At 40.3% G+C, this 19232-nt stretch overlaps 1 protein-coding gene across 4 annotated transcripts in view; it reads right to left on the minus strand.

Moving 5' to 3' along the window:
- Positions 1–1820: 1820 nt before the first annotated feature.
- Positions 1821–19232, minus strand: part of MAST4 (microtubule associated serine/threonine kinase family member 4) — a 309587-nt gene continuing 292175 nt past the window's right edge. For all 4 annotated transcript variants that reach the window (XM_075078836.1, XM_075078837.1, XM_075078840.1 and 1 more), the window contains 8 exons: positions 18617–18744; positions 18281–18513; positions 16863–17063; positions 13660–13889; positions 11765–11887; positions 9859–9995; positions 8969–9150; positions 1821–8141 (listed from right to left, as the gene is read on the minus strand). In XM_075078836.1, coding sequence (XP_074934937.1) covers positions 4276–8141; positions 8969–9150; positions 9859–9995; positions 11765–11887; positions 13660–13889; positions 16863–17063; positions 18281–18513; positions 18617–18744 — 5100 coding nt within the window. In that variant the 3' untranslated portion in view covers positions 1821–4275. The remainder of the gene's footprint in view (positions 8142–8968; positions 9151–9858; positions 9996–11764; positions 11888–13659; positions 13890–16862; positions 17064–18280; positions 18514–18616; positions 18745–19232) is intronic.

Here is a 19232-nt window from a genome sequence, read left to right on the forward strand (position 1 = left end):
CTTACCACTGTATCTAATTCACACCTGCATTTTGAAGGGCTTGTTGTGTGCTAGAACTTACCCACATTGTTACTGTCTTCTTACTCTGCAGAATTCTCCACTCTTCCTGATGCTCCCACCTCTTTGCAGCTTCAACCATAACCTCTAGTGTCACTTCCCACCCTCTGTTCATTGAAATCCATCCTTGGCAGATGTCTGGAAGATTGAGCTGGTCAGTGCTAATCAAACAACATAGTCAGTGGGGAAAAAAAAAAAGTGGCTAACCCAACCTGTGAACTGGGACATGCATCCACCATACCCTCTAGTATCTTCCTGTCCTGACTTACTCTTCTGAGATGCCATCTGAGCCACCATCCAAATCCAAGCTTGACATCCCTGCTAAGTCTTGTGAACTACGTAAGAAAAATATGGGGTCTAAGGAAACATAGCAAACTGGGAGTTCAGTGCTGAAGAAGGGACCCTACATTTCCCTTTCAGACCATGAAAACATTCCCATCCCAGGTGAGGTGCAGTCTCTTATAACAGTAGAATTGAAGATGACAGGCCATGCCAGATAAGATACTGACAACCTTTCTCTCCCAACTTCCTCCTCAATGCAAACCCCCTACACACCCCTTCCCTCTGGCCCTGAACACTATGGAGGCTCACTTTGCAATGCAAGTCTCTATGCCAGGCAGAAGTGACTGCTGCTGTCCTCAGCCAGAGACAGCACAGCAGGCAGAGCAGTGAGATCCAGAGCCAACCCTCAACTCTAGTTACCTCCTCCCCTGACCTGCTGGATCCTTCTCTCCACTTCTCGACTCATCACCTCCCCAGCCAGTGCACCAATTTTGCAGAATATCTGCCTGCTGCTGTGTTGCAGCAAGCTGGAAGGATTGGGGGTGGCCTGCAGCTTCCCCTCACCTATTGGTTTCAAGCAGAGAGCAAAGCAGGAAAAATTATGCTGTAACACAGCTGCACTTGATTTTGTACAGAGGAAAAACACTGAGGAAACAATACAACAAAATGAACAAAAATAATGCCGCCCCCCCCCCCGCCGAGTAAACAGTTCCTGGCATGTGCCAACCAGCTCTGCAGGGCTACTGGCAATGGAACAGTAAAGACACGTATATTTTAATAGACACTGCTCCTCGGCAAAAAGTGGACAGATGAAAATCAGGGAAGCAATAATCCTGCCCTGTTGTTCCTCCTGCCAAAATGATTTTTATTCACTGAAGAGGCCACTGGTTACTAAGGTGGTCTGCTCCATATTCCCTGTCTTCTTCACTGCATCTTTTTATCTTCTATTATTAAAAAAAAAAAATAAAAATTTGATGACAGTCAAGGGGTAGAGATTTCAAAACTGAAGAAAACATTGCACTTCCACATGTTCCAGGAATTTGTCATGGCTGAATATTTAGCATGAATAACAAAAACAAAGACTGGGTATTTTGAGAAGGTACTAAAAAACATACTGACCTATTGTAATGAGTGATACGCGTTTCGGAGGAAAGATTTAAATGTCACATTACAGCCTACTGCCATTGTTAGCTACCAGTCAGGATATGGCACCCATCATCACCCTGTGCCTACCTACTCAACAGCAGAGCAGCAGTTCCAGCCACTGCCTGAAATGAGATACTCAGCTATGCAGACCTCCTCTGCCTCCAGACTAAACTGCATTTACTCATGCAAAATCCTTGGCCAACATGTGCCTTAAGGGGTGTGCTCAGTTTGCCCCAGAGAAACAAGAAAACCCAGACGCCCCCTCTCCAAGTAGAACAGAGATGTGCCTCAAGTTGCAGGAGCGAAAGCAGTTTCAAGGAAAAATGCTAACACAATAGAGTTTCATGCTCGATTTTTATTTCAATGTTATGCAACTGCATAAGTATAAATAATCATGTTCAATATACAACAATTATGACATCCATAAGGAGTTTCTTAGAGAAAATAAGACTGCAAACACTTTATTGCACAGACCCTAACAATGTTTTTTTTTGTTTTGTGTTTTTTTAAGCTGAGGAATCTACAGCAGGAAGTCTACAAAAGAACACATCAGAGCTACTATCACAGAAAGACTGACAAAGTGGCACACAAGTAGGAGGACCTCTACCAGCTCACTGATAAGGTAAACAACAAACAGGTACTACATAAACGCAAGCCTAAACACTGCTACACTTCCAAAATGCAACAAGTTTATCCGAAGTGATAATGAACTATACAAAATATACATAAAGTCATACTGTAAACAAACAGCTAGATGTGCTTTAAAGGAAACAAGAAGATAGTTGAAAAAATGCAGAAGACTAAACTAGGAAATACCTCCCAGACAGAAATGTTATTTTGAAGTGCATTAGCATTCATTTGTAGTAACTGCCAAAGCACAGATGAACTGTAAATGTTGAGACCATTTTATCTTTAAAACCGCTAAAAAAATATTATCCATTGCTCACTAGCTCTTCTGTGAATGCATCAAAGGCAGTATGAATGTTCTAGTGCCACATGAAAAATCAGAAGGACTTGTGATATTATCTTCCCATGACAGGTTTGCTGTAATCCAACTCAGCTAATCAGTATAATAGAGTTTTCACCAGAGGCAAACAAATTCTGCACACTGTCAGTTTTCGTACAAACCTCCAAGTCAAGATTACACTGTGCTTTCAGGGACAACTTTCTAGCTTTGGAGACAGAAAGAGAATCTGTAAGCCCTGACAGAACAGGTAGGGGCCTAGCTCTGCTGTGGGCACATGTAACAGAAATAAGCAAACCTACCATTTTATTGATCCCCAACATTAAAACACTGCACATCTGCAAGGGATTTTGTAGTACTTCTGTACAAGTTTCAAATTTTTCCTTTCAGCCTTCAAAACAAACTAAATACCTCCACATTAAAATGATCAAAGTCTACATGTTCCACAGTATACAAAATTTAAATAAGGCTTAGCAAAAGTAAAAACAACAGAAGGCTTAGCAAAAGTAAAAACAACAGAAGGCTTAGCAAAAGTAAAAACAACGGTCACATTCTAGCACCAAATAGCTCCAACAGTTTTTTTTGTTACAAAATGCTTCTTTCGTACAGTATTTTCTTTTTTTTTGCATACAAATAAAAAGATTATGTTATGAAATGTATGGAGCTACTCAATGCATTTAGAAATGAATGTAAAACCCAGAATTACTTGCTAAAAACAGCAAGTCTACAACATAAGGCCCCAGCTAAGTATTAAAATGTATCAGATGTCCTGAACTTTTTTTAAGATACGATACTGAACTGCTTTTTTTTCTTTTTACCTTGTCATATAATAGAAAAAAAGCTATGAAAGCTGTATGAAGCTAATTGTGCAGGCCTATACGCCATGATAATATGTCTCTTCTAAATGTATTACAAAACAGGGATGAACATAGTAGTACTGCAAGTCATGTGCTTATACTTGTGCCTCACACTGTAAGGGCCTGAATTTCAAAAAGCTCAAGGAACTCAAGAGAAGATTAGAGCAATAACTAAACACATGGCATGTGCTTCAGTCTCGGCCTTGTCTGAGGTGAAGGTCACAGAACACACTCCCAACAGACAAGACAAGAACTACCATTTTACCAGAGAACACAACTCTTTCTGGAACGCCCTCATAACCAAGCGGTCCTCCCGTAGCTTTAACAATACCTATTCTAAGAGACAAGCTTTGTGTGGTAGGGAGATGCAGTCAGGTCTTGTGTTAGATCTGGTGAAGCAGTCAGCCAGGTACAGTACTATCAAAATCGGATTATTAAAAACACATGTAAAAAGTCACAATAAGTCACCCTATTTATTCTGTACTAGTGTTTTTTTAACCTCTAGCTAGGATTTTTAGTAAGTAAAAATGTGGCCTGTTTTTGTCTTCCAGTCAGACCAATGCTTGTACATGTCCATGCCAGGTCTCAGTTTTAATAATTCCATTTCATATTTGAGTATGGCAAATAAGTGGCAAAGCAACTACCTTAAAAAAGGGGAGAGTAAACAATGCAATCAGCAGCAAAGTATATATGCTACATTCAATCCCCAAACACATAGCTAGGTATTTACAGAGGAAATCTTTTCTTCAATAGCTGTAAAGGTATTTTAATACAAATACTATATGGTAACAGTTTTACCGGTTAACAATTGGAAAGGCATTTTGAAAAAAGGTCCTCTCTTTACATATCCCCTTCAGTGACATGAAAGCTTTGCTGCACAAAGACACGACACAGTGCTGGTTTAAAGGCAGTCCAATATATTGACATTGTTTTAGCAAGTCATGAATTCACACCTGCCAGGTCTTACAGTTAACAGGATTTTTTGTGAGGACTGCTCCGCGAAGCTTCTTTTCCTCGCCGCTGCCGTGCCACGTCTTTGTCAGTAGAAAGTGCGTTAGGGCGGTCAGGTGTGGTTGCTGACCTGGATAAATCTTTACCTACATTCTGTTTTCTTGAAGTAGACTGCTGAGCCCGAACGGCGTCTTTTCCCTTTACATCCACAGTGTTAACACAAAAAGACTTTTCTTGATTTCCAGGTTTCCCCCCAAGGTTTGAAGTAGGATGGTGGGCTTCTACTACAACAGTAGCACTGTGCAAGGCCATCAGTGAAACACTTTTAGTCATTTCTGCCCTACCGCTCCCCGCGGAAGAGGTGCTTTTCTTTAGTTCCTTGCAGGTTGCAGGAAGCTCAGATGAGCCTGCTTTAACCTTTTCTGAAGATGCATCACTCTTTGCTGAAGACAAAACAGATACTTCTTGTCTACATTCAGAGAAATTGGCCAAACAAGTCAGTGGCTTTCCTGGTGCTGCAGCCACATGACAAGAGCTCTGCCCACTGGCAGACAACAAAGGTTTTATTACAATCTGCTTGTTTGCATCCTCTGGCTGTTTTTGATTAACCTGACCTTTCCCTTTCGAATCTTGAGAGCTTTTGCTACTTGTGGTCACTTTTTCTGCTCCTCTCCCTCTGGTGTCACAGTTTGCGAGGCAAAGGGAAGGCTCTACTTTCCCACTATCAAGCTGAACATAAAGTGCATCAGTGCATGTTTTTCCTTCAGGTCTTTTGTCTGCAGGGATCATCTGGTTACTAGGACTTCTGTCTGCCTGTTTGCTCAGCAAGAGACAGTCTTTCACAGTGGAAAACTTTGGAGACATGGTTTGTTTTTCACTGAGGTGAAGTTGCTTTTGATCAGCAGATTCCCCCAAGCCTGCTGATTCTTGCCTCTGGATCTGCTTAGAACTCTCTGGGCCTGCTGGTGCCGGGCCAACAGCAGAGGATTTGGGTTTGGTGTCAGGAGTGATGCTGCTCATTTGTAGGGTGGCTACTGAGCCATGCTCCAAACTCCTTTCTGCCTGCACATGGTCATTGCTCATTTTTCTCAAAGAGCCTGAAACAGAAGAAAGGGGATCTAGCACATTTTTACTGGCATGTTTCCCATCTTTCCGGGAGCTTGTGGACACCTGAATAATAGTTTCTTTTTCTTTTATGGCTGGAGTGCATGGTTTCTGTGACAATGTCTGTTTATCCAAGGACTTAGAGGAACTCGTATCAGAGACTGGCTTGTGTTTATTACTGCTGCTTTCCACATAGGTGGCAGCAGCCTTCACCTGTTCTTGAACACCTACATGAAAATCTAGAGCACAGTTTCTGCTTACAGCGTCTCTCACAGCAGGGGAGCTTGAAGTGTTAAGTTGCTGCTGAGGAACTTGGCTGGACTGCTCCCTCACAGTAGTTTGAAGCTTTATGTCAGTGAGCTGTTTCTGATCTTTTTTTCCTGAATCTTTGGCATCATCCTTCTGCACAGAGGAAACTGGTGCAGTCTTCTCATTTTTAGAATCACAATCTATTGAGGGTTGGATGGGCCATTTGGATGGAAGAGCTTCACTCTTTGACTCTACAATAACTTTAGACTCACTGAGAACTTTTTGCTTTGTTTTGTCCCTTTCCACAAAACTACTAGCAGGACTGCTGTCATCTTTACCTATCTGTTTCAGTGATTCTCTGTTATCCTTAAGCTGCACCTCAGAGCCAGTTGTCTGCATTTTTCCTTGCATTTGAGATGGAATGGCAAAATCAGCGCAATTTTTTTCATTGCTTTTGGAATAGCTTGTTATCAGGACATCCGAGACAGACACCTTCAGAGGTGACTCTCTGATGACCTCCACCTTTGCAGAGATAGGCTCACAACTTCTCTGGGCTACTGGCTGTTTGGCAGGCAACTCCTTCTGTACTTGCTTCTCTTTTCCTACAGCTTTTTCTGGAGTGCTTTGGACAGCAGAAAGTTTGGAGTATGTTTGAGTAGCTTTAGCACTCTGACTTTCAATAACATAAGACTTTGACTCCATTGAAATGTCCTTCTGTTTTGAAGGGGAGGTGTCTGTCTTTTGAACAGCTTCCGTAACAGAGATATTGCCTTTAGTAGCTGGACTAGAAACCTTTTTCTCTGTCACTACTTCTGCAGCCACAGTGGTGACTAGTGGATTTGGAGAGCTCTTCCTTGTTTGCAGAACCTGAGGCTCTGCTACATTGACTTTGCCAGATTTTGAATAGCTTAACAACTGCTCTTTCTGACAGGCCAGTTCTGCCTTCGCACCACTCCCTTGAGGTGCTGGGGGTTTAGGAGATGCCCCATCACTGCTGCTGCTCTGTCCTTCTGGCAGCACGCTAAAAGGCAGTTCAGTCTTCGAAGCCTGTGGCCCAGAAAGTAAGGCAATGTCTAGTGTGCCTTCTATTGGCTTCAGACATGAAACAGACCTCCCATCAAGCTTATATTCTGATGGACTTTTTCTGACAGTAGCCTCAGTAGAAGCAAGAGCTGACTTTTCCATGCTCATGTCTGCTCGACCATTCAAGGTCTTGAGAGGAACAAAAGAAACCGAGTTAATCTGCGCACCATGTGCACTGCCAATAAATGCTCGACCATCAGCAACTGCAGTGCAGTCCTGCTGTATGTTTATGGGTCTGCCTGTGTTAAGTTGAAGGCATTCATGAACACTTGACGTCAGTTTCGGTTTTAGCACTGGAGAGACACTGTCATCTTTTTCTTCAATGGACATTTTCTTTCTAAGATAATCAATATTTGCAAGTTTACCATCTAATCTTTCGAATTTGACAAATTCTTTTGTTGGTACATTTTTATCTGTGTTTTCTCCCTTTCCATTTGGCATCCTGTCAGAGGACTGAGGTAGCACATCTTGTAGTGTACATGGAGGGGAAATTCTTTTGAAGTCATAAGAACTCTGACTAAGTTCATTAAGCGGAGGTCCATGACACAACATCTGTGCATCTAAAGCAACACCATCATTTGATCTCAAGTTTGCATTCTTTTGAAGGGTGTCTTTGAGTATGCCACCAGCTGACTGGGTCTCCAAAGCAACGATTTTTGTTTCAAACTGATTTGATCTTTCTAACACCTTCTGGAATGCTTTTTTATCTCTTTCTTCCAATCTTAAGGTATTGGGACTTTCTGTTTCACTGCTAGGTTCATGTATAGCAGCATTTGCTTTTTCAGCAAAATCTTGCTTTTTCATAACTATCTTCACCTTCAGCTTCTCTCTGTCTAGCTCATCAATGGATTCTTGCCTACCTAATTTTCGGGAGATAGGTCGTTTCAAGCAGCCCTGCTCTGCAGGCCTAACTCGTGTGAGTGATGGCACATCACATACATTCTCCTCCAAGCTCTGAAGAGTTAATTCCCTTTGTGACAACTCCCTATTCACTTCTTCCTGGGTCACTTCCAGACTGTGTTTTCGTGAACACAAGTGTTTCTTATCATTGCCATATGATGGTGCAAGTTTCTCTTCAGACTGGACTCTCTTTAACAGTGGAGATCTTGGTGGCTCTGCACTCTTTGGCCTAACAATATGCCTTACAATAGTTGGAGGGGAGTGCATTTTGCTAGGAAAAGATTGAGCTATTTTTGTATTTCCAATTGAATGTCCTAGCAATGGTGATGGAGATCGCTGAGGGGATGTCGGCTGGGGTGTTGGAGAAGGTGTCCGTGCAAGAGGAGAAAGAGGAATGCTGCCAGCTGATTTGCGTCTTCCCGATCTGTATCTTTGCCCACCAAGCTTTGGACCCAAGCCATGAAGAGTGCTGGGTCTTATGTGTCCTGAACCAGCTGGAGAATTGGGAGCACTTGAACTAGGCGAGCTACTCTGTGAAGAGTTAGTACCTACAAAAAGACCAAACATACATACATAAGATTAGCAAGATTTAAAAAATCTTGTCTAAACGTTCACTGAGAAACAGAATTTTCACCAGTCCAAAATACCTACATGCAGTCTGCTGCCACAATGTTCCAAACTTGGAGGTTTTGAGTGACTGGGCTGCAAGCCACTCTACCTTCCAATTATGTAGCTATTTCTCCCCTTTGCCCTCTGTTCCTTCATCCTCTTTATCACTTCCTTCTATTTAAATAGAATAGCTAATGGTTTCTGCCACTTCAAAGCAATGATCAAGGCTTTCCAAACAATATACTTTTGCCAAGGGACTGTACAACAACAGTCATTTTTAGTACACACTAAAATCATGACAGAAGTAAAACAAGAATATGGGGCAGGCTTTTAGAAGCCAGAAAGATGCGTATTTCAGTACCCAGCCAATCTTTTCAGCAATAGATCTGCATTCATGAGGACCAAGCTAGTTCCATCACGTAGCAACTTTTTCCTCAGTTTCATTCTCTTATCTATCAGCCTCTCCTAGGCAAGATTCTATCTCTTACTCCAAACTTGGATTTTTACTCAACTTACAGCCATTGGACTTGGATTTAAACTCTTGAACAAACATAGCAGACAGTTCCCTTTTAGGTACCTCTGTCTCATGAAAACACCTTTGATTTTGCATCAGGAATCTTTTTCCCTTTTTCCAGACATAAACCAGGCGTTCAACGGTTATGCTTGGCAGAGCTGACTACTCTTAGCAGAGTGTAACAGATCTGGGGGGCTCACAAGAATCAGAATACACTTCAAGTTCTTTTCCTCTGCCCTCCCTCACACTCACCAGATGGAAAATCAGGAGTAGAGCGGTAGCTTGGGGTAGGTGATCTAGGAGACAAGCTATGGGTTGGAGACCCAGGCAAGCTTTCCCCAGATGAAAGTGATCGGTTCAGGCAGGAGAAGCTTCTGCTGGTGTGAAGTAGAGGAGAGGGTTGCTTGGCCAGCTTTTTAAAGAGAGATCTTCTCCTAGCATGAGAAGAGCACAGCATTAATCAGAAGTTAAGATACACAGAAGATACTGTTACGAAAGGCAAAACCCTTGCAAGCTGACATTGCTTCCCTCTCCCGTTACTCTCAGAAAAGCAAATATTAAATCGATGTTCACGTGAAGGCAAACCGCACTGCAGAGCATGAAGTTTAGAAAATATCTTGATTTGCTTGTAGGTGGGATAGATATTGTAACTAAATCTATTTCTACTAGAATTTACTACTGTATTTCAGAAGAACGGTTATCTCCTTGTGAGTATAAATCTTTGTTTTCTTAATTTAAAAGCCCACCAAAACTGAAGGAATATCTATAATGTACTCATGATGTATTTACAAAATACACATGAACTTATCATCAAATAAAAAATGCCCATGAACTTAGCAACAGAAAGTTTAATTAATCAAATACAAAGAGATAAACGAAATTAAGATGCAACCTCAGTTACTCCCTTTCTTCCCCATATCTATATGTGTGTCATGCAAAATTTTTAGGGGTTCTTTTAACAGATCTAGTTTGGACCGAACAGGATTGGAAGGACATGTTACAACCACAGGATCGCATAGGAGGTGGTAAAAGTATGAAGACGACAAGAGAGAGAACTGTATTAACTTCATGTTTTAAATTAATAGTTATGTATACATGCATAAAAGGAAACTTATTTGCCATGAAACAAAAGGATTACTCACCTCTCTAAAGTCTCTTTCTTCTTGGTTTTCTTACTGCGCCTGACCATTTGGCTCTTATAGCTGTTTCGCCTGGCAGGTCCTGTCTTGATGGAAGTGTTCTCAAAAGGGGTTGTCATTACCGAGACTTTGTTGCCACTCTGCCAAAATGAAGGATGAACCTTTAGGCGTTAGTAAAAGAAGATGACCTTGCCTTAAATTGAAGCTACACCACAAATGTGAATGCAATGAGACAGAACTCCAGCACTGGAGTAAGCGCTGGCAGTGTAAGAAGCCCTGTGCAGACATTGCCAGGCTAATTTATGTCAGATAAATGATGATGGGAAAATTCTGCCAAATTTCCTGAACTTCCTCCATTCCAGCAGCAGGACAAGGAGAAATTTCCGTAATTGTAGCTAGACAGGAGGAAACCAAAGATTGACCAAGACTGCAGTTTTCAAGATGAAAGCTTCTACAGAAACATAAGATTTTCCCACAAAGAACAGCTGTCACTTCACAGTGGTCTCTTCGCTAGCCATTCATGTCTCAGGATACTGACTGTTACAATAATTAAATGGAGGAGAAAACTTAATCTTTATTACCAATCCCAAACAATCCTCTTATCTTGTTCAAAAGAGGTAACAAATATAATTAAGCTTTTTATGACCATTTGCATGAACAGAGGATGCAATAAATAAAACAAACTGGAAATATCTACATTATGTTTTAAAAATCCATAGCTCCTGCCCAGCACTGTACACCACTACAACAAACTTCTTTTCAAAGGAATTCCAATAGCCCTAATTAATTTATGATATAGTGCACTTGGATTAACAACAGTCTCTTGTTTTGAGTTGACTCTTATAAGTACTGTGCAGGGTTGTCATGTTTCTATTTTTTTGTATCTGACACAAAACAACAGCAGACCCAACTGCCTCAAAATACAGAGTTTTGTTTTACACATTTCTTGCAAAATTGGAAACCTCAAAGTTCCTCCGAGCTTCAGAGGAGGAAAATAAAGACGTAAGGAAAAGTGTATTTTGCATCTTTGCCCAGCTCCTTACATTTCCCCATTACTTCACTGATTTCCAATCTTCTTTCATAAATGACTACTTCCTTCAACAGGCAAAGCTCTGCATGTAACACCATAATTTTTTAATAATATAGGAAATAAGTACACAGCTGTCTAAAATAATTCTGACTTACATAAATCTGGGCTGAAAAGATTACATTAAAAACTGCAATATGATGAGCTACAGTGAAAAGCTAAGCTAAGACACTACGGTTCATTAGAAAAACTTAGGGCTTTTTCTTTTTAAGGAAAAACTATAATTTTCTAATAGGATGGACTTCAGAAAACTCCGCAGAAGAAAAATGTGACAGATTATTAATAAAAATCCAACTGCAGAATCAGAACTTCATTAAGCAAGGAAGCTCTGTGGGACATGCCTGCCTATGTATGAGACAAAAACATTTTGAGCCTTAAGATTATCAAAGGCAAGTTCCTGTACAGTAGCAAGAAAATATTTCATGTTCTTCGTTTCCAATTTTCCTCATTGATTTCACTTCAAAAAGAGAAAATGAGAAATAGCATCATCATCGAAACCCTGAATGACTTGGTGAAGATCAGGGAATTCAAGAAAGTGCTTGAAGAAGTCCAATTTTTTGAGAGACAGAGACATCCCTGTGTCAGTGCCCCAAATGTACTTCAGCTATCTCAGCAGCAGCGCCAGTTCATTGCAGAGAAACTAAAATCATAGCAGGATATATAAGTCATTGACCTTTCTCCAGATCTGTGCAATAGCAGCTTAGAGTGTGTACCTGAACAACCACAAAATCAGATAACTAATCTCTGAAGGAAACAAACATAACCCCTCAATCCTTGGTGAAAGCAGCAAGCACTTTTGTATTCCAGTTGTCCAAGAGTTACCTTTAACAACAACTCAATGACTTCTGTATGAACAAGACCATGCACTGGCTCTCCGTTGATATGAGTAATTAGGTCTCCAGCTTTTAAACCTGCTTGGTAAGCTGCACCTCCTTCTTCCACATTCTGGAAATCAGAGGCAAAGAGAACATACACAAAATAGACTCTTGTTTAACCTTCATATTTTCAAGAGTAGGCTTTGTTTAATGAACTGTTTATATAAAACCAGTTAACAATGAAGAAAACTTACAGATATTAAGTTATATCAAGGAAGAAGAAAAATCACATCAGCCATTTCACCAGTAACTACTTAAACTTTATACTTACATGGGGCCTGGAATGGTTTCAAAGTGCACTAAAACACTGCCCATTGCCGCTGGCGTTAAGTAAGCTCTGGATAGCAGGGCAGTTTTCATGCATGGTAAAGGGGTGATTCACTCCCCATGGCAAATTTCAGAACTGATTTTTAGCATCTGACACTGATAAATACTGATGTAATTAAGGCTGTAGTCACATGCAGTGCCCTAATCATGATAAAAATTAACTCCACCATATCATTAGGGATTGTTTTAATTTGGTTCAAATTCACCAGGCTGACCATTAGAGGGAACAGTGCAGCACAAAGGTGCTCAAGGACCAAAACAAACTGAATTGCAAATTATTTTGAAGGTGGCTTAAGTAATTTTTTATATTTTAAAATGAGCTTTTGAAGAATTTTAAGTCATGCAGCCACTACTGAAGCCTACAGCACTTACAGAGCTAAAAACCCCAACAAACCTATAGTATTTTGAAAAAAAGCCAAGGTTTCACTTTTACTGCAATGTACCATTTTCTTCCCTTCCTTTCACTGATGTGATGCTACACCAGTGGCAAGAAATCAATTTTTAAATTATATTTATTCCACTATTAATCAAATGCACCCGATTCTCCAGATTCAATGTTCTTGGTGGATTAACAGGTCTGAGAGGTAAACAACATGAATGAAAAATGAGTAATACACTACCACATAGGTAGCATTGTTACTTCAAAACCTACAATACATATTTAAAACAAAGCACTTTAGAAAACGTCAAAGCTTTTGATATACATAAAATGATTTTGAAAAATGTATTACAAGGTAGTTGAAATACTTTCGTTTATACACACAATATTTATATATAATTTGTTATCTACCTCAATGATAAAATAAATATAAATATATTTTCAAAAACATATTTATTTTACAATTAAGGAGGTTGATCACCAGTGAAATGCAAGAACTGCTGTCTTTTCCTTTAGCTTGTCTCCCACTTCGTTCAAACAAGTAGTGAACAGAGGATGAAAAATACATGATTTATTCAAGACAGTCAGTGTTGTTCCTGTGCCATAAAATCCTCAAAGGTATTAGCAATTCCAAATTATTTGCACATTTCTACAAAAAGTCAGTGCTTCAAATCAGCCTACTTGTGTCTATTAAAATACTGTTGACTTTCACAAATCCCTTAATCGATGCAGTTTAAATTCCGTGTGTATTTAATCAATTTCTGTTTACAATCTCCTAGTTTTGCAGATCCTGCCCTCAAAGAGGGGCTGCACCAACCCTTTGGTTTTCTAAGCCACAGTACTCTGAACTGTGACTGTTCACATTTGCCAAACTTGCCAAAAGTGAAAGTAACCCATCCAGAAGGTCAACATCATATGCAGGTACCACTTCTGCCAAAGGTGGCTTGTGTCGTCCCTACAGCCAACATAGGTCTCGTGTACAGGCATGAATTTCATTTTAAGAAAATGCTTTGGCACAACGTCATGATTTACACAGTAACTGTCAAGCAACAGATACCATAGGTACAAAAATCAAAAGCAAATACATTACTACAGTTTTCTGTGGCTGTATGTAAGCAAAAAAAGGTACTTCTTACCCAAACAATATGGTGCACAGTGTAGATATCGCTGTCACCTACGTAAACCCTGATTGCTCGGATGGTGAAGCCATACTTTTTTCCTGAACTGTGAATTACTATAGGCTGATGAGAACTTGCAGGAGCAATTGATGAATCACGGCTCGGGGATGAATCTCGGGAGGATGAAGGATCAGATGATAGGGAATGAGGAGACCTAGGACTTCCCAAAGGAGAAACACCAAATACATCTGGAAAAAATAAAGCTGACCATTAGAGTACGTTCTGAACACACACAAATACAGACATAGAACAGGGAATTTGCTCAGTTTTATGACACATCTGTGTCAAAATACATCGTTGTCTTTGCATAAAAACTGTCACCTCCTTAATCATATCTTAATGAACGAGAACTTTAACAAAAAACCAGATCCTAAAACTAGATTTCCTTCCCTGTAGCATAAACTGTGTTTTTTAATCCAAAGGTTAACTTGTTAGATGTAGGCTGCTTTTTCCTTTTAGATATGAAACACACTCATTGTGTATCTATCTATCTATCTATCTAACTTTGAAAGAACAATTCTCAGCCTCTTCCTAACAACCACTCATGAAAAGAAAATCAAGAGTTCAGCAGCAGACATTATTGTGGGTACACCCAAAACCATTCCCCAAATTATCCAGCAGTGTTAAATAAAGCCCTGGTTGGTTTTTTGTTTCGGTTATGTATAGATACAGATAAAGACTACTGTAATTAAACCACAATATCTAGCTGATACATAGGACAGTAACCCAATGCTTGTAGCAGAATGTAGAAATGGAGGCTTTGTACATCATGTAAGACCACAAGAATTTCTTGCAACAATAATATCAATTAATGCTCCATTTTATTTCATTGTTTTGAAAGTGCTACGTGCTCATGCTTGTGCAAATGTAAACACAATTGCAGCAGCATAAAGCACACTTTGGTGACTCGTAACAGGGTGACAGCTGTGCAAAGGAATGCAGCCTAGAAAGATTCCAATTTTGGTGCCCGTGTCAAGCCACATCATGCCAGGGCAGATATACTTTGACAGCAGAGGCGCTACTCCCTCGATTTGAGTCACCAGAGGCTTGCCAAGATTGGTATCACTGTGTTAATGCTGAAATCCCACAGAACAGCCAGGCCCTGAAGGGGCTGTCACTGTCACCCTCCGGCTTTGAACCATACCCAGACCCCCCGCCCTCTGTGCCCTCTGCTTTCTGCTGTGTGTGGGACATGTAGCTGAGAGCTATGGGACATGACTCAGGTCAGAAACACTGGCCATCTCTTGCTGTAGTTTATTTTATGGATAAACATGAGTAAGTTAGGTATTCCGTACAGCATTAGGTACAGCTAACAAAGATGATTTTGGTTGATATAGATATAATGTCATCATTTTTAAGTGTAGGCAAAGCTAAAGTTGGATTTTATAGAATGATGCTGAGATTAAACTGAAAGAAAACCATAGCTTAATGAGCACAGGAACTCAGTCTATATAGTCTCTAAACTTAGTGATTCTTGCTTGAACAACTTCACTGGGTGGCTTTGAGGAGTTATCTGTACTGTCCACACTCTCACTTCCTCCATTTATCTAAGTGCTCTGAAAAACTGCCAACTGTACAAAGAACTACTAGAATACAAACCGATGAATAACTCAAGTGTTACTTGGCTGTGTAATTACCTGTGTGTATATCATGCTCCTGTAACAGCTAACCTCAATAATTAGCATGCACTACAAGCCCTCTACAAGCTGAAAAAATAACCATGGTGCTAACTGTTTCAGGGGTACACCAACAAACCACAACATTTGGGCAAGAAGTATTATTTGGCAGAAGGAGACTACACAGGGAACAAGCCCAGACTGTTTGCAAGCCATTTGCAGTTTTTAGTGCAGTGTCAGCCCTGGACAGGCAAATCCCACGGTCGCTGTCTTTCTTATTGTAAAAATAAGATCGTCTTCATCTCTCATGCATTTTGAGAGAATGATCATTCACATTTGGACAGCATCACAGGAGAGCTAAGTATTCATTTCATTGTCACCTAGTTGTCCTCAATCAGGGGCAAAACACTCCTCTTTGAGACATAACATTTTCTTCTTCACTTATCTCATTAAAAAATGTTCATGGTTAGCTGCTGGAATTACAGGTACTGCACAGGAAGCCTATGGTGTTCTTTAAACTGTATGGTGAAGAAGGGTAGAGAACATGAGGTGAATCAGAAATTCCTGCAGTAACAGGGATCAGATGGGCCTTTCACCTCTCTAAGGTCTCCAAAACACATGCACAATAGCACAGTGTTTGCTCACCAAGGTATGAAGGAGCACATGTGCTTTACAACCCCAAGACAGCTGAAGTCTAAGAGGAGAGCCAGAACCTACTCTTCAACACTGTACAATTCTCCACTAGCCTGAGGATGCAAAGCAACCTGCTGCAGTTACTGTTGAAGCCACCTTTGAACATATGGAGCAAGTGCAGAGTTATGTCATCAGACCAGAAGATCCTTAAATATTACACCTAAGGTCTAAAAGCAGCACATGGCCAGTATACAAAGTTGAGATGTAATCCCACTTTTAGAAAAAAATCCCTCAAAGTTTGGGAAATTTGCACTTTGATTCTGAACCATTGAAAAGCTCCATCACCAATGCTTCATCTGGAAACACTCTATACTGTTACACCTCCACTTATTTATAGCAATATTTCTGGCTTCACATTTTGAGCACTCCATGTAAACTAATGTAGTATAAGCAGGACCCTACATGCTATTTCTACTTTTGTGACACTTTTCTACAGCTTACCACCTTTCATTATGGGAGATGGAAGAGAACTAGCCAGGCTGAATGTGCTGCTGTAAATAACAGCTATTCTTGGTGTTATACACAGTAAGCTACTTAAAACTTAAGCTACACCCCTGCTGTAGGATGGGCCAAGGATGGAAGCCTGCATCCTGCTTTGTATGCATACGATCAAACACAAAGTAGTGATCGTTAAGCTATATTTTTGCCTGTCAGAGAAAGTCCCTCAGCTGCAATGTGACCCCTGTAACTCGCTGACAAGATAATACTATCTAGTAACATGTGCAAACGGCAAGAGGAACAAAAAAGTATGACGCAGAATCCGTTCTGGACTCTCCAAAGTCTTGCATTTAAGTCACAAACCAACAAATATGCATAAATCATAACATTTCAAACAAAAAGATTTATCTCTACCTCCTGGGATCATGAGGGACAAAGCACTTGCAGAAAGGGACTTTGTGACTTTTCCAGAGATCTTCTTTTTCTCTGTGCTTTCTAATCGTTGACGAGCCACATGAGATGCAACTTCACTAGGTGGCTTTGAGGAGTTATCTGTACTGTCCACACTCTCACTTCTTCCATTTATCTGATCTAAGTGCTCTGAAAAACTGCCAACTGTACAAAGAAGGGATAAACACATTGAGGGAAAACTGGGGGTCAGGAAGGGTAAACAGTGCAATTGTGAGATAGGAATTTTTCCTTTGGTTAACAAGTTCATAAAAAACCTCACAGAATTTTTTCAGACTTAGCGAATGCTTATGTAGTTACCAACTAAAGTAAAACACGAGACAAAAGCTGAAGCAAGTCCTGTATCTCAATATGCAGCACTCACCTTAGAGAACTTGGGATACAGCACAGTCAAGGTTTTAGACATGGGAAGGAGGCAGAAATGGTTGTAGAGTCGGATGAGCCTGAGGAAATTTATTTTCTCAGAAATAGAGAGGAGGAATGAGGAAGAAAATGTGGACTACAAGGGAAATTAGCGGTATGGCAATAGAAAGGGGTATCTTGAGAAAACTCAGTGAGGTACTTGAGAGAAATAAGCTGAAGACAGGTAAACGTGTAGAGAACGTAACTGGAACCTATATATAGACAATCATAAAACAGATATAAGCCTAGAGCTGTGTTAAGTATCAGGTCTTCCAACAGTTATACAAAACTCTCCTCTGAAAGTACGAAACCAGGAAGATACTAGGGCCCTGAATCCTACTGAAATGCACAGGAGAGGGATGCGTAAAGGAAATAAATTATTTAAGCAGGGAATTGTTTACAACACACCCCCCCTAGATTGCTAATGACAGAAGTGACTTCCAGATGTCAGACAACCCTGCTAATTCTGAAAGGTGTACATCATTAGATGTTTTAATTAAAAACACACAATGATGCAGCATAGAGTGTTAGGAAACAGCAATACAGATCTGTTGGAATGACTGCAGTATGATCAAAAGACCCCCAACTTCAGCGAGGGAAGGTATGAAAATAGTCCTTTAAGTGCACAAGGCATCTAAGACTCCTTTTTTCCACAGCAGGATCCTACAAAAGCTCTATGGTCAAGTCACCATTTTATCCACTTGCTTTGCAGCCCTCCAGAGTCAGTGGGGCAACACCAAATGTTGGCATTTAAAAAAAATGCTGAAACTTTCCCATACATATTTTCATGACATTTTATTAGTTTGAACCTAAGCCCAAACCAGACCCCTCTTGGGATGGCTTTTTTTAAAAAAAAGTATTTACGAAATACAGGAATTCTAAATCCATGAATGCTACTGCCAAACAAAGAAGTTCCACAACTGTTTCCAATATCATCAGTCAAGAGACCCGCTGTGAATTACCTGATAGCGTGGAGCTGCTGATTGTACTTGCTGGAGTGGTTACTTCAGGTTCATCTTGCACTATTTCCTCACTCAAACACGCAGGCTTTTCCTGTTCCTCCCGTGGTCCCACTAAGCCAGTGGAATCATCCTGTTCTCCTTCAGCTGATATGGCCAACTTTGGAAGTAAACCAGAACTGTGTTGCTGCCTGCTACTCTCAGTGTCAGAGGAGATGGATGTAGAGATTTGTTGTCTGCATTAAAAATAAACACAGTCTCATGCAGTTATTTAGATGAGAAGGCCTACTGAACTGGTAAGCAGTATATGGACCAATTCCAGCACCTCCTTCTACTTACGTTTCAGAATATTCTGAACTCCAGCTTAAAGGTTCCACAGAAGGCAGAGTTACACTTTTTGTTTTGTCTCCTGCATCTTCCTTTTCTTCACCTTGTATTTGAGCGACTCGATCTATGCTACTAAAAACCTGTTACAGACAAAAAAAAAAACCACCACAAAAAACCCAACTCATTACTGACATATTTCATAGAAAAGATATGCAGGAAAGCACACTTCAGGTTGTACTCTGCATGTTCTAAATGTATTTCAGAGGTGAACTTCAAACTTCTTGAGCCTTTTTAAATTTCCAAGAGTTTGTGTTCTTAAAACACCTTCCTATTTTGCTCCTCACGTACAGGGTCACAAATAACATCTCTTCTCATTATGAATTCATCAGCTCTCTCCCCATTTCACTGTATTCCACGAGAGTACAAGGAAAATCCATAGCTTTGGGGTCTCTAGGTCACAGGATTAATGCACATCTTGGATTAATTCACAACCATATAGCCAATCAAGGTACAAAAGCCCTAACCTTAAGATACTTAGTATCTACCAGTCAGGTGTGGAAAGCAGAAAAATTAATCTGAGTTGACTCTCAAGTTAAGAATAAATTATTTGGCTGAAGGATTTAGAAAA

The sequence above is a fragment of the Phalacrocorax aristotelis genome, chromosome Z, assembly GCF_949628215.1.
Source record: "Phalacrocorax aristotelis chromosome Z, bGulAri2.1, whole genome shotgun sequence".
Classification (NCBI taxonomy): domain Eukaryota; kingdom Metazoa; phylum Chordata; class Aves; order Suliformes; family Phalacrocoracidae; genus Phalacrocorax; species Phalacrocorax aristotelis.